Source organism: Ranitomeya imitator, chromosome 5, assembly GCF_032444005.1.
Source record: "Ranitomeya imitator isolate aRanImi1 chromosome 5, aRanImi1.pri, whole genome shotgun sequence".
NCBI lineage: Eukaryota > Metazoa > Chordata > Amphibia > Anura > Dendrobatidae > Ranitomeya > Ranitomeya imitator.
Genome location: NC_091286.1, coordinates 161,970,321 through 161,984,475, shown reverse-complemented (window position 1 = coordinate 161,984,475; position 14,155 = coordinate 161,970,321). Strand labels below are relative to the sequence as shown.

Sequence of the window (14,155 nt, the reverse complement as noted above, 5' to 3'; positions counted from 1 at the left end):
CAAATAGCAAAGAAGAACTTAGCTATGCAGAGCAGCAGGCCACAGGAATGATCCAGGGAAAAGCAAGTCCAACACTGGAACATTGACAGGAAGCCAGGATCAAAGCATTAGGTGGAGTTAAGTAGAGAAGCACCTAACGACCTCACCAAATCACCTCAGGGAGGAAACTCAGAAGCCGCAGTACCACTTCCCTCCACCAACAGAAGCTCACAGAGAGAATCAGCCGAAGTACCACTTGTGACCACAGGAGGGAGCTCTGCCACAGAATTCACAACAGTACCCCCCCTTGAGGAGGGGTCACCGAACCCTCACCAGAGCCCCCAGGCCGACCAGGATGAGCCACATGAAAGGCACGAACAAGATCGGGAGCATGGACATCAGAGGCAAAAACCCAGGAATTATCTTCCTGAGCATAACCCTTCCATTTAACCAGATACTGGAGTTTCCGTCTAGAAACACGAGAATCCAAAATCTTCTCCACAATATACTCCAATTCCCCCTCCACCAAAACCGGGGCAGGAGGATCAACAGATGGAACCATAGGTGCCACGTATCTCCGCAACAATGACCTATGGAATACGTTATGGATGGAAAAAGAATCTGGAAGGGTTAAACGAAAAGACACAGGATTAAGAACCTCAGAAATCCTATACGGACCAATGAAACAAGGTTTAAACTTAGGAGAGGAAACCTTCATAGGAATATGACGAGAAGATAACCAAACCAGATCCCCAACACGAAGTCGGGGACCCACACGGCGTCTGCGATTAGCGAAACGTTGAGCCTTCTCCTGGGACAAGGTCAAATTGTCCACTACATGAGTCCAAATCTGCTGCAACCTGTCCACCACAGTATCCACACCAGGACAGTCCGAAGACTCAACCTGTCCTGAAGAGAAAAGAGGATGGAACCCAGAATTGCAGAAAAATGGCGAAACCAAGGTAGCCGAGCTGGCCCGATTATTAAGGGCGAACTCAGCCAAAGGCAAAAAGGACACCCAGTCATCCTGATCGGCAGAAACAATGCATCTCAGATATGTTTCCAAGGTCTGATTGGTTCGTTCGGTCTGGCCATTAGTCTGAGGATGGAAAGCCGAGGAAAAAGACAAGTCAATGCCCATCCTACCACAAAAGGCTCGCCAAAACCTTGAAACAAACTGGGAACCTCTGTCAGAAACGATATTCTCTGGAATGCCATGTAAACGAACCACATGGTGGAAGAACAATGGCACCAAATCAGAGGAGGAAGGCAATTTAGACAAGGGTACCAGATGGACCATCTTAGAAAAGCGATCACAGACCACCCAAATGACTGACATCTTTTGAGAAACGGGAAGATCAGAAATAAAATCCATAGAGATATGTGTCCAAGGCCTCTTCGGGACCGGCAAGGGCAAAAGCAACCCACTGGCACGAGAACAGCAGGGCTTAGCCCGAGCACAAATCCCACAGGACTGCACAAAAACACGCACATCCCGCGACAGAGACAGCCACCAAAAGGATCTAGCCACCAACTCTCTGGTACCAAAGATTCCAGGATGACCAGCCAACACCGAACAATGAACCTCAGAGATAACTTTATTGGTCCACCTATCAGGGACAAACAGTCTCTCCGCTGGACAACGATCAGGTTTATTAGCCTGAAATTTTTGCAGCACCCGCCGCAAATCAGGGGAGATGGCAGACACAATTACTCCTTCCTTGAGGATACCCGCCGGCTCAGACAAACACGGAGAGTCGGGCACAAAACTCCTAGACAGAGCATCTGCCTTCACATTTTTAGAGCCCGGAAGGTACGAAATCACAAAGTCAAAACGGGCAAAAAACAGCGACCAACGAGCCTGTCTAGGATTCAACCGCTTAGCGGACTCAAGATAAGTCAAGTTCTTATGATCAGTCAATACCACCACGTGATGCTTAGCTCCTTCAAGCCAATGACGCCACTCCTCGAATGCCCACTTCATGGCCAGCAACTCTCGGTTGCCCACATCATAATTTCGCTCAGCAGGCGAAAACTTCCTGGAAAAGAAAGCGCATGGTTTCATAACTGAGCAATCAGAACCTCTCTGCGACAAAACAGCCCCTGCTCCAATCTCAGAAGCATCAACCTCGACCTGGAACGGAAGAGAAACATCTGGTTGACACAACACAGGGGCAGAAGAAAAACGACGCTTCAAGTCTTGAAAAGCTTCCACAGCAGCAGAAGACCAATTGACCAAATCAGCACCCTTCTTGGTCAAATCGGTCGATGGTTTGGCAATACTAGAAAAATTGCAGATGAAGCGACGATAAAAATTAGCAAAGCCCAGGAACTTTTGCAGACTTTTCAGAGATGTCGGCTGAGTCCAATCATGGATGGCTTGGACCTTAACAGGATCCATCTCGATAGTAGAAGGGGAAAAGATGAACCCCAAAAATGAAACCTTCTGCACACCAAAGAGACACTTTGATCCCTTCACAAACAAAGAATTAGCACGCAGGACCTGAAAAACTGTTCTGACCTGCTTCACATGAGACTCCCAATCATCCGAGAAGATCAAAATGTCATCCAAGTACACAATCAGGAATTTATCCAGGTACTCTCTGAAGATGTCATGCATAAAGGACTGAAACACTGATGGAGCATTGGCAAGTCCGAATGGCATCACTAGATACTCAAAATGACCCTCGGGCGTATTAAATGCAGTTTTCCATTCATCTCCTCGCCTGATTCGCACCAGATTATACGCACCACGAAGATCTATCTTGGTGAACCAACTAGCCCCCTTAATCCGAGCAAACAAATCAGATAACAATGGCAAGGGGTACTGAAATTTAACCGTGATCTTATTTAGAAGGCGGTAATCTATACAAGGTCTCAGCGAACCATCCTTCTTGGCTACAAAAAAGAACCCTGCTCCTAATGGTGACGATGACGGGCGAATATGCCCCTTCTCCAGGGATTCCTTCACATAACTGCGCATAGCGGCGTGCTCAGGCACGGATAAATTAAACAGTCGACCTTTTGGGAATTTACTACCAGGAATCAAATTGATAGCACAATCACAATCCCTATGCGGAGGTGGGGCATCGGACTTGGGCTCATCAAATACATCCCGGTAATCAGACAAGAACTCTGGAACCTCAGAAGGGGTGGATGACGAAATTGACAGAAATGGAACATCACCATGTACCCCCTGACAACCCCAGCTGGACACCGACATGGATTTCCAATCTAATACTGGATTATGGGCTTGTAGCCATGGCAACCCCAATACGACCACATCATGCAGATTATGCAACACCAGAAAGCGAATAACCTCCTGATGTGCAGGAGCCATGCACATGGTCAGCTGGGTCCAGTATTGAGGCTTATTCTTGGCCAAAGGCGTGGCATCAATTCCTCTCAATGGAATAGGACACTGCAAGGGCTCTAAGAGAAACCCACAACGCTTAGCATACTCCAAGTCCATCAAATTCAGGGCAGCGCCTGAATCCACAAATGCCATGACAGAATACGATGACAAAGAGCAGATCAAGCTAACGGACAGAAGAAATTTTGACTGTACCGTACCAATGGTGGCAGACCTAGCGAACCGCTTAGTGCGCTTAGGACAATCAGAGATAGCATGAGTGGAATCACCACAGTAGAAACACAGCCCAATCAGACGTCTGTGTTCTTGCCGTTTAACTCTGGTCAAAGTCCTATCGCACTGCATAGGCTCAGGTTTAAGCTCAGGTAATACCGCCAAATGGTGCACAGATTTACGCTCACGCAAGCGTCGACCGATCTGAATGGCCAAAGACATAGACTCATTCAAACCAGCAGGCATAGGAAATCCCACCATGACATCCTTAAGGGCTTCAGAGAGACCCTTTCTGAACATAGCTGCCAGCACAGATTCATTCCATTGAGTGAGCACGGACCACTTTCTAAATTTCTAACAATATACCTCTATCTCATCCTGACCCTGACAAAGAGCCAGCAAATTTTTCTCTGCCTGATCCACTGAATTAGGTTCATCGTACAGCAATCCGAGCGCCAGGAAAAACGCATCGATATTACTCAATGCAGGATCTCCTGGCGCAAGAGAAAATGCCCAGTCCTGAGGGTCGCCGCGCAAAAAAGAAATAACAATCAAAACCTGTTGAACTGGATCACCAGAGGAGCGAGGTTTCAAGGCCAGAAATAATTTACAATTATTTTTGAAACTCAGAAACTTAGTTCTATCTCCAAAAAACAAATCAGGAATAGGAATTCTTGGTTCCAACATAGCTTTCTGATCAATAGTGTCTTGAATCTTTTGTACTCTTGCCGAGAGCTGATCCACAAATGAAGACAGACTTCTAATTTCCATCGCTACACCTGTGTACTGAACCACCCAAATGTCTAGGGGAAAAAAAAGGCAAAACACAGTGCAAAGAAAAAAAAATGGTCTCAGAACTTCTTTTTTCCCTCTATTGAGAATCATTAGTACTTTTGGCTTCCTGTACTGTTATGATAGGCAATTCAGTACTACAATGGACATAGCGGTCAGAGCACATACAGTGATCTGACAATAACCCAAAATCATAGAATGAGCTCTGAGACGTGGGAACTCTGCAGACCACAATCCCTAATCCTCTCCAAACAACACTAGAGGCAGCCGTGGATTGCGCCTAACTCTGCCTAGGCAACTCGGCACAGCCTGAGAAACTAACTAGCCTGAAGATAGAAAATAAGCCTACCTTGCCTCAGAGAAATACCCCAAAGGAAAAGGCAGCCCCCCACATATAATGACTGTGAGTTAAGATGAAAAGACAAACGTAGAGATGAAATAGATTCAGCAAAGTGAGGCCCGACTTTCTTAACAGATCGATGATAGAAAAGGTAACTTTGCGGTCTACACAAAACCCTAAAGAAAACCACGCAAAGGGGGCAAAAAGACCCTCCGTACCGAACTAACGGCACGGAGGTACACCCTTTGCGTCCCAGAGCTTCCAGCAACAAATTAGACAAGCTGGACAGAAAAAATAGCAAACAAATAGCAAAGAAGAACTTAGCTATGCAGAGCAGCAGGCCACAGGAATGATCCAGGGAAAAGCAAGTCCAACACTGGAACATTGACAGGAAGCCAGGATCAAAGCATTAGGTGGAGTTAAGTAGAGAAGCACCTAACGACCTCACCAGATCACCTGAGGGAGGAAACTCAGAAGCCCCAGTACCACTTCCCTCCACCAACAGAAGCTCACAGAGAGAATCAGCCGAAGTACCACTTGTGACCACAGGAGGGAGCTCTGCCACAGAATTCACAACAGTAGACATCCCGCGTCTCTGATTGGTCGAGGCCGCCAGGCCTCGACCAATCAGCAATGGGCACAGCGACGATGATGTCATAAAGGATGTAGAAATCCCACTTTTCTGATTCAGCTACGGGCACAGTATCGACGTAGATGTCATAATGGTTGCCATGGCGACGATGATGTCATAAAGGTTGCCTTGACCAATCAGCGACGGGCACAGTCTGCCGCGAATTCTGGAATCATCATTGTCCATATACTACGGCCTGGCGGCCTCGACCACTCAGCAACGAGCACAGCGACGATGATGTCATAAAGGACGTAGAAATCCCACGTTTCTGATTCAGCGACGGGCACAGTATCGACGTAGATGTCATAATGGTTGCCATGGCGACGATGATGTCATAAAGGTTGCCTCGACCAATCAGCGACGGGCACAGTCTGCCGCAAATTCTGGAATCATCATTGTCCATATACTATAGGGACATGCATATTCTAGAATACCCGATGCGTTAGAATCGGGCCACCATCTAGTTTTTCCATAAGCATCTAATAGACGGACGAAGGCAGGGATCCCCCTGTGAGGTTCCGATAGGAATACTAGAAGGTCATCAGCAAATGCTACAGATTTGTGATGGAAACCACCTATTTGAATTCCTTTAATCTCTGTGTCTTGTTGTATACTCTGAATGAGAGGTTCCATGGCAAGCACGTAAAGAAGCGGGGACAGAGGACATCCCTGCCTCGTACCGTTTCGTATTTGAAAAGGTTCCGATAACATATTATTAATTTTTAGTCGAGCTGAAGGGCAAGAATACATTTGGAAAATGGCGTTGGCTAATTGTTCAGGTATTCCAAATCTGATAAGCGTTTCATATAGATATATCCAGTCCACCCTGTCAAAGGCTTTCTCTGCATCTGTTCCGACCAATACTAGTGGTGTTTTATTGATTTTTGCATATTGAATCAGGTGTAAGATTCTACTAGTATTGTCCTTCCCTTCTCTTCCAGTTACAAAGCCTGTCTGATTGAAGGAAATAAGATCCGGCAGTATTGTGCCAATCCTCTTAGCTACAAGGCCTGCATAGATTTTTAAATCGACATTCAGTAGGGAGATAGGACTATGCCATATATACATCACAACATCACATAGGATACACTGTTTCTGCCGATAATATATCACATAGGGTTCACTGACACTGCTGCATAGACCTCACATACAATACAGAGACACTGCTAGAAACATGTACAATATATTTATGTATAGTAAACTCAGCAATATAATGAAGTTACACATACGTAAGCACAGAAATGTAGAAATCAGACAGATCAATAATCTATTGTTTGATTTTAGGCCTATTGAATGTTGCATCTGAACCATTTTTCAGAGGAGAAGTTTATGATACTTATCTGGTCCCTATCAGTATTAGCTATGAGAAAATCTTAGAAGAGTCAATCTATGCGCAAGAGCTTCTTGGAGCGCAGAAATCCAAAGAATCTACTTCAGTAAGATACAGCTTAGTGCTTTATAAGACCAATTTACTGTATATATAATAAAGTTCAGTGCTTATGTTTTTTCTTCCATTTCCCTTGCAGGGCTTACTTAAAGCTAGAAAAATACTGAATGACAATTTTGGAAATATTCACATCTACATTGGACGACCAATATCACTGCGATCAATGGCCTCTGAAAGAATAAATCGTTCTAAATACAATCTAATACCCAGGTATAGGTTTATGTCTGAATCTTATTAGCCAAGCTCACTTATTCAGCAGTCCGCTTATGTATATTGTGGTTTTATCACACTAACAATACATTTTATATTACAGACATAGTCTTCAGAGACCATCAGAGGAAATTCAGAAGTTCATTTCTGACATGGCATACAAAGTAGAACTTCACCAAATAGCCAACATGGTGCTCAGCCCTGGAGATCTGATAGCAACGATTTTGCTCCAGAATCTGCCTGTGTTAAACTACAATCTGTTAATTGAGAAGATACTTTGGCTTAGGAAATTGACAGAAGATTTTGGAGGTGTTTTAGATTGGCCAGGTACGAATTAGAACGATAAAATCATATAAAAATACAATTTTGAAAAAGAATGCACCTTCATAATTTCCTCTGTTTTTGCATAATTGTCACACTTAACCCCTTTCTGCGATCGGACGGAATAGTATGTCCGATGGCAGAACCCCCGCATCAAAGCCGGGACATGTCAGCTGTCTTAAACAGCTGACAAGTGCCCCGCAATAAGCGCGGGCGGAATCGGGATCCTCCCGTGCCTATTAACTAGTTAAATGCCGCTGTCAAACTCTGACAGCGGCATTTAACAAGCGCTTCCGACCATCCAGCCGGAAATGCACGCATCGGTGACCCCGTCACATGATCGGGGGTCATCGGCATGTCGGCATGACAACCAGAGGTCTGCTTGAGACCTCTATGGTTGTTGATGCTGGATTGATATGAGCGCCACCCTGTGGTCATCGCTCATAGCAATGCTGTAATTCTACTATATATAGACGATCTGAGCATCGCCTCTATGTAGCAGAGCCACTCAAGTTGTGCCAGCTTCTAGCCTCCCATGGAGGCTATTGAAGCATGGCAAAAGTAAAAAAAAATAAAATAAATGTTCTATTCAACCCCCTTTCGCCCCATTCAAAATAAAACAATTAAAAAAAAATCAAACCTACACATATTTGGTATCGCCGCATTCAGAATCACCCGATCTATCAATAAAAAAAGGATTAACCAGATCAATAAATGGCGTAGCAAGAAAAAAATCGAAATGCCAGAAACACGTTTTTTTGGTCACCGTGACATTGCATTAAAATGCAATAATGGGCGATCAAAAGAACGTATCTGCACCAAAATGGTATCATTAAAAACATCAGCTCGGCATGCAAAAAATAAGCTCTCACCCAACCAGAGATCACGAAAAATGGAGACTCTGCGGGTATCAAAAATTGTGTAATTTATTTTTTTTTAGCAAAATTTGGATTTTTTTTTCACCACTTAGATAAAAAGAACCTAGACATGTTTGGTGTCTATGAACTCGTACTGACCTGGAGAATCAGTATGGCAGGTCAGTTTTAGCGTTTAGTGAACCTACCAAAAATGCCAAACAAAAAACAAGTGTGGGATTGCACTTTTTTTGCAATTTCACTGCATTTGGAATTTTTTTTCCACGTTTTCTAGTACATGACATGGTAACACCAATGGTGTCTTTCCAAAGTACAACTCTTCCCTCAAAAAATAAGCCCTCACATGGCCATATTGATGGAAAAATAAAAAAGTTATGGCTCTGGGAAGGAGGGGAGTGAAAAACAAAAATGCAATAGCGAAAATACCCCGGGTCATGAACGAGTTAAAGTGAATTATTCACACAGTTTTTACAACCCCATCTGAGAACATTGCATACATCAGTTAGGACTGCTCTATACGGGTATACCTTGACGTTTGGTGGAGCAGCTTAGTATACATTTTTTGCAAAAAACGTATCAACCAAATACCCTGTTTTTACATATTTTTACTAGCACTTGCTGATTACTGTGATTTTTTTGCAACGGAGTGTTTTTGCTTTTACTGTGCTCTATTGTGTCTTTGAGAACAGCATTATGTAGGGCAGAGATCTTCATTCATGATATGTATCACTGGGTTCTTGCTGTCGTTTTGATAGTGTCACTGTGATTCTGTGCTGCAGATCTACCAATTCTCTGATGCTGAGCTTTCTGCAACCCTGCCCCCACCACTGATTGTCAGCTTTCTGTGTACACTGTGTACAGGCAGAAAGATGCCAATCTGTGGGAGTGGGGTTGTATAGAGCTCATAAATGTAGAGTACTACTAGAATTTCACATTATTTAGTAAAAATAAAAGCAAAGCAGAAAAACACACAGTATGCTTTAGTGAGCACAATATTTATAATATACCCCTTAAAGGGGTTCTCCATGCATATGATATTGATGACCAATCCTTTGAATATATCACCAATTTCATTCAGATCAGTCAGGTTTCAATACCTGGCACTCCCACTGTACAGTTTGTATTTGCAGCTGCTGAGGATAGATGTAAACATTGTACATTGCTACAGTATGCGGCTCCTTTCAATGTTTAGTGTCCACTTGGGTTTTTTCAGTTTGGAAAAACAAAGGCTTAGGGGGTGATCTAATTACAAATACAGCTCTGGCAAAAATTAAGAGACCACTGCAAAATGTTCAGTTTCTCTGATTTTTCTCTTTATAGGTATATTTTTGAGTAAAATGTAAATTGCTCTTTTATTCTACAAACTTCTGACAACAAGTCTCCGAATTTCCAAGCGATAATTTTGTATTTTTTTTTCTGACAAAGAAAAATGGTAAAAAACAACATAATAAACGGGTCTTTCAGACCTCAAATAATGAAAAATAATAAAGAAAACAAGTTCATAATCATTTAGAAATAACAATACTAATGTTTAACTCAGGAAGAGTTCAGAAATCAATATTTTGTGGAATAACCATGATTTTTAATCACAGCTTTCATGCGTCTTGGCATGCTTTCCACCAGTCTTTCACACTGCTTCTGGCACAAAAATGTAAGCACTTCTTCTCTGTTTGATGGCTTGTGACTGTCCATCATCCTCTTGATTACATTCCAGAGGTTTTCATTGGGGTTCAGGTCTGGAGATTGGGCTGCCCATGACAGGGTTTTGTTGCAGTGGTCTCTAAATTTTTGCTAGTGCTGTATATGAAGGGACAGCACATAGATCTGTGTAATGATCTTTTTACACATAGGCCTACAATGAGGACAATGATGCATTCTCTAATACTAGAGAAAAGAAGGGTTAATCATCATGACATATGCAGATTCTTTACTGTGCAAGCAGTGAGACAAATAGAAATCTCTGCATATCATGTCGATTGAATAAACAAGTTAAAGGAGAGCCTGGATGTCTTTAGTGAAAAATACACTTCTCAACATTGAAACTGCAACTCCAAGAAAAATAAGTTGTGGTGTTCTGGAAATCATAGGATCATGTCCGTGCTAATGATATGCAAATGATGAAAAAAATGGGAACTAAATTTTCAAAACATCTTGATTTATTCAGTATCAAGTAAGATCGCCATGTAAACACATAAATACAGACTCTTTTACAAGCTATTAAAGAGGTTATTAATGGTTGTCTGAGGAATGTCCTGCCACGCTAAATACCCTTGGGTACACAAATCATCAAGATCTGCTGCTGTCAAATCCCGTAGCAATTGCAATCCAATGATGTTCCAGATGTGCTCAATGGTAGACAAGTCCAGAGACATTTCTGACAATGTTCACATGCTTAGGCCACACGGAGTGTTCTCAGTAGCACGAGCTGCATGCGGCCTGGCATTGTCTTGTTGAAAAACAGCTCCTGGGAGACTATGGAGAAATTATTCCACTGGGTCCATAAATAATTCAACACCAAACCGTTTACCTGGAATGAAGGCTAGAAGTTACCAGTGTTGTGATAGCATCTTCTATTGGTTTGTGTAGGCAATGTTGTCTTAGGTTTGGTATGTGACTTCCAATTCCACTTACAGTAGAGGATAGATCAGTGTTATGGCCATTTCTCCAAGTGTCCCAGGAGCGTTTTTCAACACAACAATCTGTTGTTGTTGTGATGTCATCTAGTCACCAATTGCAAAGGGAACTGCCAGCTGATTTGTGTGCCCAAGTGAATTCAGCGTGTCAGAGAATCCCTCAGACATCCATTAATAACTTAATTGATATCATGTCAAGATGTGCAAGTGTGGGGATTTCTGTGCTTGGTGCTCATATTTATTACTGAATAATTCAAGATGTTTTGAAAATATTTGTTTTCATTTTTAAGCATTTCTGTGTATTGTCTATCAACCCCATGATTTCTATAACTGCATGACGTTTCCTTCTTGTTTTCAATTTTATTGTAAAGGAATGTATTCTATTATAAGTAATAGGTACCAGATTTTGGAAACTGGATGTTTATCCAGGGAACTATTCTAATTTCCTTGTAGGGAATCTAGTAGGAATTTTGTTTCCTGATACTGGACAATTAGCATCTACCTCATGGATTTTTTGCCTTCTTCTGACTCAACATGTTAGGTTTTAACTTAAACTCTTCTTTGAACCTTATAACCTATGAAGCAATGAATATTGCACTCACCTTTCACTCAGGTTACAAGTTGAGCATAGTTCATACATCCACACAATCCACACACCCCAGGTACACAATTTGGAACTTGAATTGGGTTGTGCTGCAGTCTACTGTACATTGGGAGACCAGGAACACAGCTGAGTAGGAAAGAATGCCAAGGAACCTTGATCCCATCTTTCTCTAAATCAGCAGGGGTCACAGATGTCTAAATCCCACCAATCACAATGTTTTGATATACCATAACATTCAATTCTGAAAATACCTCTTTCATGTTTTTATTGTTGCACACTATTACATTGCTCTTGTCTGTTTTTCTTTATGTAAACCAGGTAATAAATCTATTGATGATGTTGTTCACTCCAGTGTAACGCTGCATTCAAACATTATGGCTATTGTTGACAGACACATTGTTTTACTGGAGCACAATGTGACAGAAGCCATTACTGAAGAGTTGGTCATCAATCAAGCTCACACTTTTCTGACTGGTGCCTCTTACAGAAACAAAATGGTTAATGTTTTTATACGCTCCGCACTTGTGGTGTTGGCGTGTAAAATGGCACAAAGTTTCGAGAAAGGTAAAAAATATTTCAATCCATTCAAATATAGACAGTAACTTTTTGACTGTTAGTACTTTTTTATATTGGTTTCCTAAAACCCAAAAGCTTGTTCTTACTAGTTATCACCATACTTACTAGTTATCACTTTAACCCCCTCGCGCAGCATTTTCCCATGGTACAGAGTTCATCTCAGTTCAGGCTGTGAGTGAGCGCAGCTTCAGTGACGTCACCGCTAGTCACTGAAGATCCGTTCTCAGCAGCTCATTTACCAGTGATTTTCACTTGGGACGGTCGCATCTTGGCATTGTCTTGGATAAAAGCTGCATATCCCCAAGATATGGATTACTAACGATGGACAGGTATGGGTATATTGTTGGTTTATTATTTTACTTTTATTACAGGAGATCGAGGGCATCAGGGAATTAGGTGTGGCAGTAAGTATGGTTTAATTTAAAACATTAAAGGAGTTTGTGTCTTTATTTCAATTAAAGGATTTTGTCAGGGCTCAGGATGGGATTTCCTTCCCCGTCCTGGGCTTGTTGGGGTTAACTCTTCTTGGCCTCCTTTTGGTTTGGGGAGGGATATTTTAACTCGCTCTAGTGCCGGATTCTCTGTCAGTGATACATCCGTTCTTGGCTGAGTAGCTGACCTAGGTGACCCTAGTGTATACCGCTTTTTCCTCTGTGTGCTTGTCCTGTGTATGATTCGACTTGTCCCTCGGTTTGTGTCTGCATTTTGATTCTGCACTTCTTAGGATTCTCCAGTTCTGACCTTCGGCTAACTTCTCTGACTTCCCTCCAGTCTGCGCTCCTGGTTACTGCGTCCCCTCTCTGGTTTCTGACTATGGCTTGTATCGTACCATTCCTCTGCCTTATGCCTAGGACACTGCATTACCCTCTGGTACTGTAGTCGGCTTGTCTGACCTCGCTCCCAGCGCCTCCGGCTCCCGCTTTCATTTTCTCTCCCGTACAAGAGTTGTTTCCCCCTCCAGCCACTCCTCCAGAGGTCACGTGTCTCAGGTCCTGCTCTCGTGCAGCTCTCCTCTGGCGGTCACGTGTCTCATGTCCTACTCTCGTGCGGCTTGCACCCTGCCGCGGCCGCATACTCCAACGTGAGATTGCTGCCTCTCTCCATACTTCCACCTGGTATTCTTTACAGATTTTTTACTGGGTGTCTGTGTTTTCTTAACAATTTGACTATGGGGTTAGTAATGGGGGTGTCTTATTGATGCCTCTCTATTACTAACCTCGGGACTTGATGTCACAAAAATGACATCCACCCCCAGAACTTTTACCCCACTTGCCACTGCTTCAGCGCAAGTGGGAAGAGCGAGGCTGAGTGCCAGAATTGGCGCATCTTAGAGATGCACATTTTCTGGGGCGGCTTGAGTGCTGATGTTTTTAGCCGGGAGATAATATCCATGGCCCCTTCCTAGGCTATTAATATCAGCCCGTGGCTGTTTGCACAGCCTTTGCTGGTTATTAATTCTAAGGGGACCTCAGGTCATTGTTTGGGGGGCTCCCCTATTTTAATAACCAGTAAAGGCTAAGTATACAGCTGTGAGCTGATATTAATAGCCTGGGAAGCTCTGTGAGTATTAACCCTTTTCCAGGCTATAAACATCTGCCCTCAGTCGATGGCTTTCCCTCTGCTGGTTGCGAAAATTGCGCGGGAGCCCACGCCATTTTTTCCCCCAAAATCACCTATTATTAAATACTAGTCATGAGCGAGCACTAAAATGCTTGAGTGCTGGTTGCTCGGGTTGAACGATTTGTAATACTCGGGTACTCGGCCAGAACAACGAGCCCAGTGTAAATCTATGCGAGACCTGAGCATTTTTACCGCAATCCCCCGGGGGTCCTTTTAATTTCTAAAAATGTCTAAAAAGGATGGAAACACAGCTCAAATGACACGGCAACATCATGGGAAATGTCCCTGGAAGCATTTCTGACTCCTAGGTCACAGCTGTAAACAATGTCAGCGTTTCACGCCATTTTGACAGGTGCACCAAAAAACATACAAAACTGAAACCCAAATGGATTTTGCTGGGAAATATGTTAAGGAACATCCTTTCCAGGGTAATGACTTGTATATAAGGCAAAATAATTAACTCCAAACAAAAATGTTCCTCCACCACTTGGGCTATGTTCTCATGCAGTGTTTTTGATGCGTTTTTCAACTTTAGCATTGC

General features: G+C 43.0%; 1 protein-coding gene across 2 annotated transcripts in view; it reads left to right on the top strand.

Moving 5' to 3' along the window:
* The window catches only part of LOC138681618 (dihydroxyacetone phosphate acyltransferase-like), a 258,128-nt gene that overhangs the window by 137,762 nt on the left and 106,211 nt on the right, over positions 1-14,155 (top strand). For both annotated transcript variants that reach the window (XM_069769275.1, XM_069769276.1), the window contains exons 7-10: positions 6,613-6,764; positions 6,855-6,985; positions 7,089-7,312; positions 11,737-11,982. In XM_069769275.1, coding sequence (XP_069625376.1) covers positions 6,613-6,764; positions 6,855-6,985; positions 7,089-7,312; positions 11,737-11,982 — 753 coding nt within the window. The remainder of the gene's footprint in view (positions 1-6,612; positions 6,765-6,854; positions 6,986-7,088; positions 7,313-11,736; positions 11,983-14,155) is intronic.